This window comes from Pelobates fuscus, chromosome 1 (assembly GCF_036172605.1).
Source record: "Pelobates fuscus isolate aPelFus1 chromosome 1, aPelFus1.pri, whole genome shotgun sequence".
NCBI classification, from domain to species: Eukaryota; Metazoa; Chordata; class Amphibia; order Anura; family Pelobatidae; genus Pelobates; species Pelobates fuscus.
The window spans coordinates 192,468,441-192,481,680 of record NC_086317.1 but is presented as its reverse complement, the minus strand read 5'-3'; the positions used below and the strand labels follow the sequence as shown (position 1 = coordinate 192,481,680).

General features: G+C 40.7%; 1 protein-coding gene across 2 annotated transcripts in view; it reads right to left on the bottom strand.

The window, feature by feature from the left end:
• LOC134609810 (mitogen-activated protein kinase 14) overlaps window positions 1–13,240 on the bottom strand; it is a 406,182-nt gene that overhangs the window by 355,291 nt on the left and 37,651 nt on the right. For both annotated transcript variants that reach the window (XM_063453192.1, XM_063453193.1), the window contains exons 2-3: window positions 12,787–12,916; window positions 2,715–2,773 (exon numbers count right to left, since the gene is read on the bottom strand). In XM_063453192.1, coding sequence (XP_063309262.1) covers window positions 2,715–2,773; window positions 12,787–12,916 — 189 coding nt within the window. The remainder of the gene's footprint in view (window positions 1–2,714; window positions 2,774–12,786; window positions 12,917–13,240) is intronic.

The window sequence follows — 13,240 nt, the reverse complement described above, 5'->3', positions numbered from 1 at the left end:
TATAGTTTTATGTGTGGTGGTTATTTTGCCCATTCTTTCATTTTTCTTCTCTATTGGAGTAACTACATAACCTTCATTTGTTTAACCCCTTAAGGACCAAACTTCTGGAATTAAAGGGAATCATGACATGTCACACATGTCATGTGTCCTTAAGGGGTTAAATATATAATATATATTTGTATATTGTTATCATATCCCCTCCTAGGCGATGTTTTTCTAAACTAAATAGGTTTAAATTTGTTAACCTTTCTTCATAGCTGATATGTTCCATTCTTTTTATTAATTTTGTAGCCCGCCCCTGCACCTTTTCTAGTGCCATAATATCCTTCATTAGAACAGAACAGGTGTCCAAAATTGCACAGTATTTTCAATATGTGGTCTTACCAGTGATTTATAAAGAGGCAAAATGATATTCTCGTCCCGAGAATGAATGCCTATTTTCATGCATGACAATACCTTACTGGCCTTGGCCACTGCTGATTGACATTGCACATTGTTGCATAATTTGTTGTTTATAACAATTCCCAAGTCCTTTTCGTGTGTTGTTAACCCTAACAACACACACACATATATATATATATATATATATAAATAAAAATAAATTGGTCTCCTGCACTCCAACCTTAAGTATGCATACACACACACACATACATATACACATATACATAGTTGTGTTCTGGGCCATTTCAGTAATGTATATGAAGTTGAGATTAAGTCATCTACCTTTAATAAGCAAAGTCAGTTGAGGTGTGCCGATACCGACGTATGTGGTAGGCCTGTAAATAAGTGGACCTACCTTAGAAAGAGTTGTATAGGGAAAGTGGAGGGTGGGCCAGCAGTACGTCTGGAATCAGGTAATGTAGGGAAGGGGAGGGTCCCTTTTAAAGGTACACAGCCCCTCCCACAACTGCAGGCCCAGCCTTCCAATGTGTTTTCAGGGCCATAGAGATTAAGTCATCTACCTTTAATAAGCAAAGTCGGTTGAGGTTTGCCGATACCGACGTATGTGGTAGGCCTGTAAATAAGTGGGCAAAAGGAATACCAATCTAGCTTGCAAGATATTAATTACAAAACCACATGACATCATACCAACATATCTATGAGGACATTTTAAGAAAGGCTTTCTTATTCACCGTTTTGTTTGAGGTATAAAGACAGCATAGGTGGATGACTTTCAGCGGCCTAAGGTTGTAATCACCTGTACCGAAATGTCTTGGCTTGCGGTAGTGTATGCTACCCGTATCCTGAATGAGTGCCCCGAATAATTGTTGGCGTTCAATCCGAGTTGTGTCCATAATAGTCGTATGTCTACCATGAATTTAGAAGTGGTGAGGTAGCCCCATGAGGTGACAGGAGAGGGAGTGAGGCGTGAGTGGTTACTGAAAGTAGGTGAGGATCAAACACTTTCTCGGGTACCATGAATTGTTGGTGGGGTAGTAATGGATAAGCACGGTTTGACCGATCTGACTAGTCTTAGTTGTGGGTAAGCTCCGAACGTTATGGTCTCGTTATTTGTTAAGGTATGAGATGAGAAGGTTATTTTACCATCGTGTTGCCCTGTGATAGTGAACTCTCGTGGTCTGAGAAAGCCGTAGAAAGTCAAGTATATGGCTGTTTTGATAACAGAGTTTGAATGTGGTTCAGGTGCCGTATCCAGTAATCCTGATATATGCTTGAACAGATGTATGTCGATAGGCAACCTACGTTGTGGAGTAGGACCGTTTGCTTTGGATATCCCTTTAAGAATGTTTTTTGTTGGGGTAGGATGTGAGGAAGCCTGGGTTGTTGGGAAAAGTTGAAAACGTGGTGTTGGATGCCAGTGAGGTATAACTTGATGGTGTTATGTGACAGCTTCAGTTTGAGGTGACAAAAAGTGTCGATAGCCACCAAGGTTGTGGTGTCAAACCAGTTGGCCAGGTGGTGAGGAACATGCATGCAAAACAAAACCCTGTTATATGCGTTATGCGTGTATTTTGATAACGCTAGTTTGCCAATTCTTTGCTGTGACGCCGCACGTCTTGTAAGCCATGATTAGCTCTTGGAGCCGAGGGAGTGGCTATTGTGAGGCTGTTGATCAGGATCCTCTGAATGCAGACGATATCTTATACATTAGGCACTTGTTTATCTGTCTCTTGATAGCATCTTAGTCTCTGCACGATAACAGAGCTTAACTCCCCCCGGTGGCATGTTTACATGTTACCATGGTGATGGGCTCGGATGTCCCGGATGTTGTGATGTCACCGGGGGAGGAGCCTGATCGCACGCATGCGCACAGGGGAGCAGTCCACGCCAGCACACAGGTGATGGAGGTTGGGTAAGTTAGCTTTCCTTATTTAAGTCAATGCTTTATGATATGCTGTTTATGTCCTGAGGAAAGTTCACTGTAGTGAACTGAAATGTTGACTTACTGCTTGGATTAAAAGCCTACATATTTTATGATTAAGTCCTTGAGTGCTGGCTAATTTTGTGCAGCTGAGCACCGGGCCAACACATAAATGCGAGCTGGAGTGCAAAACATCTATCAAACTGTGTGTGTGTGTATAATATATATATATATATATATATATATATATATATATATATATATATACACACACACACACACACACACACACACATATAAACACACACATACATATATACATACATACATATACACACACACAAAGCTACTCAACATTCTATTATACGTAAAGAACAATACTAATACTTACACATCATGAAATTCCTCAAAGGATTGTGCTGGTGTGAAAACATCTAGAAGTCCAATAACCTGTATAGGGCAGTATGGAACAACAAAGTTCATTAGGAAATTAACATTTACTGCATTATATAAAGCACAAAGCTAAACAATATAACATCCCAGCAAAGCTTACCACATTTGATGAATTGTAATGATATATTCATTTAATACAAACGTATCAAAGTCATTGTTTGTGAACTCTCTGTAATAAAGTGAATTTCTGCATTAATCAAATATACGATTTGTTCTTCTGCTAAATATTAATATGACAATAACACAGGCTGATTAAATGACTAATACCCAAGCAATTTAACTATTTCTTGTTAAAACTGAACATATAAAACAAACTTGTCTAGGTTTAAAATGTAAACCTTTTAATTTAGCAACCTAATTGTGCAGACACATATCTGAACCAAGTATTTCCTGTAGCTGTTCATCAGGCCTTTAACAACAATTAGAAAAAATGTATCATACTTGTATGTTACCCCTACATGTGCAACCTTACAAGTAGCCTTAAAACACGTGTTTGGTATCAACTTGCGGGGTTGTGTGTAAGAAATGTTGCTTGTGATGTTAAGTTCCTCTATGTCAGGGGATCCCAACCCATGGTACGCGTATACAATCCAGTGCCACAGGGGGTACGCAAAATGATTTAGGTAATGGCAGCCGCACGGGTTGGGAACATGGCCATCGGGCAAACCGGGCAAATGCCTGGTTTGCTGCGATGGCCATGGGCCGACAGGGGAGATCACAGGATCTCCCCTGCCAGCCCAAGCTGGGCCAGCACGATCCGAGCACCAGCCCTGCTATGTGCCTTAATCGGCTGGTGGGATCTTCCTCACCGGCCCACAGGCACTGACAGGAAGCCTGGAGAGGAAGAGAGGGAGGAAGAGTGTTTCTCCCACGAGTTCGTAAATGTGAAGCGTTGCCACGAGTTACCACGGCAACACTCCGAGGATCTCGCGGGCGGACTGAACTCTGCCTACATCCAGAGGAGCTACAGGCAGGATAGAGCTTCTCACCTCCACAGGACCACTAGGGCACTAGGACCTTCCCCCAATATATAGGCGCGCGCGCGCACGCGCACACACACACACACACACACACACACACACACACACACACACACACCCACCCCTGTCACTCACACACACTGCACCCCCTCACAAACACACAGAGCACCCCTTACACAGAACACGCCTCACACACAGCACCCCTCCCATATTCTTGAAGTACATTAAGATTTTACACTTTGTTGTCTAAACCTTATCGTTCCAGTGGTTTCTAGATTACAACCTGAAACACACACACGCAACATTGTTCCCTTTCCGCCCCTCATGTGTCTCGTTTCCTCTCCACCCCTCATGTGTCTTACCCGTCAGTGTTTACTGAGAGGGTAGTGGATGCATGGAATAGCCTTCAAGCTGAAGTGTTAGAGGTTAACACAGTAAAGGAGTTTAAGCATGCATAGGATAGGCATAATGCTATCCTAACTATAAGATAAGGCCAGGGACTAATGAAAGTACCGTATATACTCAAGTATAAGCCGAGTTTTTCAGCACATTTTTTGTGCTGAAAAACCCCAACTCGGCTTATACTCGAGTCATAGTCTGTATTATGGCAATTTGCATTGCCATAATACAGACAGGGGGCTGTGGGGTCTGGCAGAGCTGTACTTACCTTTCCTGCAGCTCCTGTCAGCTCCCTTCTCCTCCGCGCCGTCCGTTCAGCACCTCGGTCAGCTCCCAGTGTAAGTCTCGCGAGAGCCACTTACACTGGGAGCTGACAGAGGGAGCTGCACAGACCGCGTGGAGGAGGAGGGAGCTGACAGGAGCTGCAGGAAAGGTAAGTACAGCTCTGCCAGCACCCCTCTCCCCTCCAGTGAACTACCAATGACACTGGACCACCAGGGAAGGAGCCCCCCTCCCTGCTATGTATCAAGCAGGGAGGGGGGACGAAAAAAAAATTAATAATAAATTAAATAATAAATAATATAAAAAAATAAAAATAATAATAATTAATAATATATTAAATGCCCACCCCCACCAACACATACACAAACACACACTCACACTTCATTCATATACACACACTGCACTCACACACACACACACACTGCATTCATTATATACACACACTGGAAATAAATATTCAATTAATATATACGCACACACACTGCACTCATATATACACACACACACACACACACACACACACTGCACTCATACATGCACTGCACTCATACGCACACACTGCATTCATTATATACACACACTGTAAATAAATATTCAATTAATATAATTTTTTTAGGATCTAATTTTATTTCGAAATTTACCAGTAGCTGCTGCATTTCCCACCCTAGTCTTATACTCGAGTCAATACGTTTTCCCAGTTTTTTGGGGTAAAATTAGGGGCCTCGACTTATATTCGGGTCGGCTTATACTCGAGTATATACGGTATTTAGAAAATTGGGCAGACTAGATGGGCCGAATGGTTCTTATCTGTTCCAAATTATTATGCAAATGATATTTTTCTCATTTACCTAAATAATTGATGTAAATAACAGTCAGCATAATTCTCATGATATCAACTATTAACCCCTTAACGCCGTTACGGCGTGCTATGCCGTCACGGGTTAAGTGGGCTTTAACGCCGTTATGACGGCATAGCACGCCGTAACGGCTTGCAGCCCCAGGAGGTAAGTTATACTTACCTCCGCCGCGATCCGCTTCGGGAGGACTGCCTCACAGCCCAGGCAGCCCTCCCACGGCAAATCAGGCCCCCGGGGGCCATGTGATCGCTCTCAAAGAGCGATCACATGGCCGCCTATAGCTGGCTGTGGATATGCCAGCAGGGGGACTGTTTGAAATATCAGACAGTCCCCCTGCTGGTGGGAAGTATAAAAAATAAATAAAAGACAAGTGTAAAAATAAATTAAATATATTTTTATATATATATATAATATGTATATATATTATATATATATAATATATATACATATTATATATATGTAACGTCATACAAAGTGTATTTTAATATTAATATAAGTATATATATTAATATTAAAATACACTTAGAATGACGTTACATATATAATATGTATATATATTATATATATATATAATAGATGTACATATATATATTATATATAAATACGTATAATTAAAATAATAAATAAATAAAATAAAATAAATAAATAAAATATTGAAACAATTTAATATAAATTATATATGCATATGTAATTTCATTCTAACTGTATTTTGTTATTAATATATATATATCGGTAACAAAATACACTTAGAATGACATTCTATATATATCTATATATATATATAAAATACAAATAACCGCAAATATATATATATAGATAAATACATATAATTACATAAAAGATTACATTAGTATACACGTAGAATTTAAATACCTATAAATGCATATATATTAAAATTCTACATGTATATTTAAATAATCTTTTAACGTAATTATGTGATTTGATTAATTAAAATTTGATTGACATGCCTCACAACACAGGGAGAAAGTGCAGAGAATTTAATTTGCAAGACACCATAAAACCTGTACATAGGGGGTACTGTTTTACTCGGGAGACTTCGCTGAACTCAAATATTCGTGTTTAAAACTGGTAAATTGTATTACAACGATGATATTTTAAGTAAAAGTGACGTTTTTTGCATTTTTTACAAACGAACGGCACTTTTATGGACTATATTATTGTTGTAATATGTTTTACTGTTTTAAAACACTAATATTTGTGTTTAGTGAAGTCTCCCGAGAATAACAGTACCCCCCATATACAGGTTTTACGGTGTTTTGGAAAGTTAGAGAGTCACATATAAGGCTTGCATTTCATTTTTTTCACATTGAAATTTGCCAGATTGGTTATGTTGCCTTTGAGAGCGTATGGTAGCCCAGGAATGAGAATTACCCCCATGATGGCATACCATTTGCAAAAGTAGACAACCCGAGGTATTGCAAGTGGGGTATGTCCAGTCTTTCTTAGTAGCCACTTAGTCACAAACACTGGCCAAATATTCGTTTTTTGCTTTTTTCACACAAAAACAAATATGAACGCTAACTTTGGCCAGTGTTTGTGACTAAGTGGCTACTAAAAAAGACTAAACATACCCCACTTTCAATACCTTGGCTTGTCTACTTTTTCAAATGGTATGCCATTATGGGGGTAATTCTCATTCCTGGGCTACCACACCGTCTCAAAGGTAACATTACCAATCTGGCAAATTTCAATTTGAAAATGTAATGTTCTATATTTGACCCTGTAACTTTCCAAAACAACATAAAACCTGTTAATGGGGGGTACTGTTGTACTCGTGAGACATCGCTGATTACAAATATGTGCATTTTTTTGCAGTAAAACCTAACAGTATTATGACATTCACAGTTAAAATGTCAGACGGAAATGCAAATTTAAAAAAAAAATCTTATTTTCTCACATTTTTTTTACTTTTATTCATAATAAATGATGTTCCATATATGAATAGTTAATGATAGATTAAAGCCCTGTTTCTCCTGAACAAAATGATATATAATAAGTGTGGGTGCATATAATTTGAAAGAGGGGAACTACGGGTGAACAGACATATAGCGCAAATTCCAGTTTTTGTTTACGTTTTGTTTTGATCAGAACGTGCACTATTGACTCCGTCCTGAAGGGGTTAAGAGTACAATTCAAATTTTTTTGAACAAACCTCCTAATGCTAACAGTATTTTTTTTTTTTTTTTTTTAAACATGAAAAACTTACAATGCACTGTTACAAATTATTACGCACAGTAAGTTTCAAAACACTTGGTAGGTTGTAAAGAACTAAAAATTGTCATTTGCTGTGTTTGCAGCACATTTACTGAAATCAAAAGCTATTTCAATCAAACTTATAACAATATTTTAACAAGTCACATTACATTTTAACATAGGACCCTTTATTTGATAGCAGCATCACAAGTCTTGCAACCATTGAATTTGTGAGTTTTTGGACAGTTTCTGCTTGAATTTGTTTGCAAGATGTCAGAATAGCCTCCTAGAGCTGCTCTTTGGATGTAAACTGCCCCCCACCCTCATAGATCTTTTGCTTGAGGATGGCTCCTAAGGTTCTCAATAGGATTGAGGTCAGGGGAGGATGGAGGCCACACCATGATGTTCTCTCCTTTTATCCCCATAGCAGCCATTGATGCAGAGGTATTCTTTGCAGCATAAGATGGTGCATTGTCATGCTTGAAGATGATTTTATTACAGAAAGCATAGTTCTTCCTTCTGTACCAGGGAAGAAAGTGGTCAGTTAGAAACTCCACATACTTTGCAGAGGTCATCTTTACACCTTCAGGGACCCTAAAAGTGCCGACCAGCTCTCTTCACATGATTCTGGCCCAAAACATGACTCCACCACCACCTTGCTGACGTCGCAGCCTTGTTGGAACAGGGTGGCCGTCCACCAACCATCCACTACTTCATCCATCTGGACCATCCAGGGTTGCACGGCACTCATCAGTGAACAGGACTGTTTGAAAATTAGTCTTCATGTATTTTTCTGCCCAATGCAGCCATTTCTGCTTGTGAGTATTGGTGGCCGAATAGAAGGTTTATGCACAGTTGTAAAACTCTGGAGGACTCTACAACTTTATGTCCGTTGGACTCCAGAGGCACCAGCAGCTTCAAATATATGTTTGCTGCTATGTAATGGTATTTTAGCAGCTGCTCTCTTGATCTGATGCATGGATCTGGCAGAAATCTTCCTCAGTGTGCCTTTATCTGCACTAACCCGTCTGTGCTTCGAATCAGCCACAAATCTCTTCATAGTGTGATGATCACGCTTAAGTTTTCGTAAAATATCTAATATTTTCATACCTCATCCAAGGCAATTAACTATTTCACTCTTTTCGGCAGCAGAGAGATCCTTTTTCTTCCCCATATTGCATGAAAATGGTGCTCTGCTTAATAATGTGGAACACCCTCCTTTAGTAGTTTTTCCTTAAATTGGGCTCACCTGGCAATCTAATTATCACAGGTGTCCGAGATTGTTTTCAGTGATCAAAAGAGCACTAAGACACAATGCCACCCAAGGGGTAAACTGAAAAACAGAATATTTAATCTTTGTGACACTTAAATAGAATTTGCATAATAATTTACAACAGGGTGTATGTTTCTATGTAGTGTTAATATCGGTGGCAAATTTCAGTTTAGTTTTTTCAGTCTTAAAAAAAAAAATGTATTTAGTATGTTTGTGGTGCATTTTATCACATACTAGCTTGTGGTGCTCCAACAGCAGTCCTCGAGCGCATTGTCGTATATATCAATAGGAGCACATTTTTAAAGGGACACTATAGTCACCTGAACAACTTTAGCTTAATGAAGTTATTCAGGTGAGAACTATAGCTCCCTGCAGCCTCTACAGTGTTTACATTAGAACCTAGGAACACCTCCAGTTGCAGTCACTCAGACTGCCACCAGAGGGACTTCAGAGTTCAGGGCTGCCTAATTCGCATTCATCAAGTTTCATGTCTTCACGCTCGGGTGAACCTTAAACGTGATAACAGGAGGCAGGAGGCACTGTGAACGTGCCTCCTGTTTCCTGTAGTAACTCAGAGCCGACTGTGTGGGAGATAACGATCCCCTGCACACAGAGTCGTCTCGAGCTGACATGCTGAAGGTAGAAGGCAGGAGGATGCAGAGATCTCCTGACTTCAAACAGGAAGTATACTTATTTGAAAGAGAAATAGATGGATAGATAGAGTGTGTGTATGTTTAACAATATGTATCTAAAATGTGTGTGTTTTTATACAAACACTATATATAGAGATTTCTCTATATATAGTGTTTCTTTGGAAACATACAAACTTTTGGCTTAGGAAGGTTGAGGTAGGAGGGGGCGGGCATAGACAACGAGCTGAGAGTCAGCACAGCTTGCGAACGCACATTCTGCGCACATGCATGGTAGAGCCGTCTGTGTTCATTCATTGGGCGGCATTCAATTCAAATGGAGCAGCGTGAAGCCGCGCATGTGCATCACATCGCTATGACGCTTCTCTAAGAGTCTGATTGAGCCCTGCAGCATAGTCATTTTGAGGAAAAAAGGGGGCACGGCTGCTGGGGTGCAAAGTCTCGGATCAGCCGATGCCTGGCTTGGTTGTAGGCTCAGGGTGTAGCATTGGAGTAAGGGGCAGAGTTCAAGTAAGTCCTCCACAAAGCCCTGGGCCATCATGATCTGCGGGTACTGGGTACTCTTGTAGGAGGCAGAGTTCTTCCCTTGCCGGGGGATGCAGTGGGGCCTGATGGTAAGTCGCCACCTGTGGCGTTGGATCCTCTGCACCAGTGGCCGATGCTGAGGGGATGTTTCCCTGGTGGTCTTCAGCCCGAGTGGGCCCATCGTGGAAGGCTGTGCATCTGCTGTGGAAAGAGCACCCAGGGGGGACCCGCTCTTTTCCAGCCTCTCCACTTACTGTTTGCTGCCGGAGCGCTTGGTTGCTCGGGATGGTCAACTAGCTTGTCCCGCAGTCAAGTGTTGTATTCAGACTGACGTTTGGGCACACGTGTGCTCTGCGTTGTCTCACCTGGTAGCTGTGCACGTGGCTATGCAGTGTAGGCCATCTTGGGGTACTCCGTGCCATAGCTGATGCTTGGGCTTAGTGGTCGATAGTTGTGGTCACTCATGCTTATGATTGACGTACAATTACCAGAGCAGGAGATGAGAATTTCTAAAACATACACACTGTTTAGATTGGATATAAAATTAAACCATTTTTTCATGGCTGTGTGAGTCACAGAAAGGGGAGGTGTGGCTCAGCCTGCAAAAAAAAAAAAAAAGTTTTAGGTCGGATCTGTCACTTTTCAGTATGTCACAATGATAATCTTTTGAAATACTGTTTAAGACTATGTAGGAATTTCGTTGAAATTCCAAAGCTATCCAACGATATAGGAAAGAAGGGACTACTTTGTCTTAAGGTAAAGCCTGAGATTAACAAAAGTAAAACACAGGAGGAGCTTCTCTGACAGCTTTTGTATAATGCCAGCAGCCGTCACAAATCATGGCTGTGGGATTCAGGTTCAGTCTATGGATGTATCTTGCGGCATCCTCCATAGACCTCAGTGATGTACTCTCGAGCATGCTCCTTAAGATGGCAGAAGCTGAGAGGGACTGGTGAAGGTAAGTAAAACTCACCTTCCCTGCACCCCATGGCCACCGAACGCTCACTGGAACGGTCAGTTTCTGTCGTCTTTGCATGCAAAAACTCACAATTGGCTGATCTGTTTTAAAGGGATACTATAAGTGCCAGAAATACAAAGCTGTTTGCCTGGCACTATAGCTTTCTCTGCCTCCCCCCTCCCTTGCACCCCTCCTACGGTGGTCTATAAAAGGGTTAAAAAAAACTTTTATTTACTTACCTTTTCGCAGCCCCTTTGTCCCTCAGGGCTGGGTCGCGGATACGTCTCCTTTTCTGTCCCGCAATGAGTGGGTGCTAATGCGCGGCAAATACAGCACGCGCATTAGACCTCCACATTAGGGATCGACCGATATTGATTGTTTTTTGAGAGCCGATAATCTGTGAACTTTCAGGCCGATAGCCGATAACTTGCCTATATTCTGTACATTTACCATTTAGAAAAAAAAAAACTATTTCTAAAGGTAAATGCACAAAATATACATGCCACATGTAGTTGATGCAGTGTGTTTAGACAGGGGAGCGGTGTGTGTTTGTGTAGTGGATGCAGGGTGTATTTGTGTAGTGTGTATATAATGAATTCAGGGTGTGTTTGTGTAGTGTGTATATAATGAATTCAGGGTGTGTTTGTGTAGTGTGTATAGTGAATGCAGTGAGTGTAAAGTGAATGCAGTGTGTGTATTTGTGTAGTGTGTGTATATAATGCAGAGTGTGCGTAGTGTGTGTATATAATAATGCAGAGTGTGTGTTTCTGAAGGGATGTAATTTGTGTAAAATGGGGCTAGGGGAGGCATTTATTTAAATTTTTAATATTTATATATGTTTTATTTTATTTTTTGTCCCCCCCTCCCTGCATGTTACCTGTCCAGGTAGGGGGGGACTATGGCATTCCCTGGCGGTCCAGTGGCATGTACTGAGCAGTGGGGGCCCGCAGCAAGCTTTTACTTACCTTCCCAGCAGCTCCCTTCAGCTCCCCTTTCTAAATCTTGCGGTCTGCGTGTAGCGTTGCCATGGTAACCCGTAGCAACGCTCTGACGACAGCGGCACTCGCAAGATATACACAGGGAGCTGAAGGGAGCTGCTGGGAAGGTAAGTAAAAGCTTGTAATGGGCTTGTAATGGGCCCGGCAGTCCTGTTATGTATTATCAGCAATATCGATATCTTTATTGGCCGATAGCGATATTGCCGAAAATACCAAATATCGGCCGATAATATTGGTAAAACCGTTAATCGGTCGATCCCTATTCCCATTGGGAACAAAAAAATCTGATGCTGGATGTCCTCATGCACAGTGTGCGGACATCCAGCATCAAAGGTCCGTTTGGATGCAAGAAGTGCCTCCAATGGCTGCTCCCCACACACAGAATATTTACAATGGCCTCTCCTTTGATAGAACACTAAAAGCAGCAGCCTCCATCGGCAACCTTTAACAAATGCAAACTTGTGAAGAGACAGTGGTAAATGAGTTTTAGCATGAAAACAGAGGGGATAGACTGACAGAAAAATAGCAGTGAAGAGACAGAAGCAGAAGAACAGCAACACTTGAAGTGTAAGTCAGATAGAAAAACACTGAATAAAAAAAAACAAAAAAACTTGAAGATGAGAGAGTGGTAAAGAGACACTTGAAAGGCAAAACCAGTTAGGAAAACAGACTGGAGGGAGATGTTGTACATAAGGGGCAGCAAACAGAATTTTTCTCTTTGGTGTCTTAAAGAAAAAAAAATTGCAATGGCCCTGGATAGCGGTATTTTGCTTGTCTTGTCATTTGAACAAAAGAAATACAATATTTAGATATATATGTAGTTCTTTCTTTTCTTAAACAGTAAAAATTACATTCACCAATGGATCTGACTCACGTTTTCATGCTTCATGTGTTTGAGTAGACGCAGCTCCCTATATGTGCGTTTGGCATGGATGATTGATTGAAAGGGCCTAGATAGCTTTTTTACTGCTACACGCAGTCCAGTATCAGAATCAAACGCTGAGCTGTATAGATGAGAAATTAGGAGTTAGTGCTGATAAACCGTCAAAAAGCAAGTCATCAAAAATAAATACATCAAGTACTAGAGGAAGATGTAATTTATGCAAGGAGTACATATGAAAATGGAAGAGAATAAGAAACAAGAGTGCAATCGTTTGTGATGTACATACAGGTAGTGCAGAATTATTAGGCAAGTTGTATTTTTGAGGATTAATTTTATTATTGAACAACAACCATGTTCTCAATGAACCCAAAAAACTCATTAATATCAAAGCTGAATATTTTTGGAAGTAGTTTTTAGTTTGTTTTTAGTTATAGCTATTTTAGGG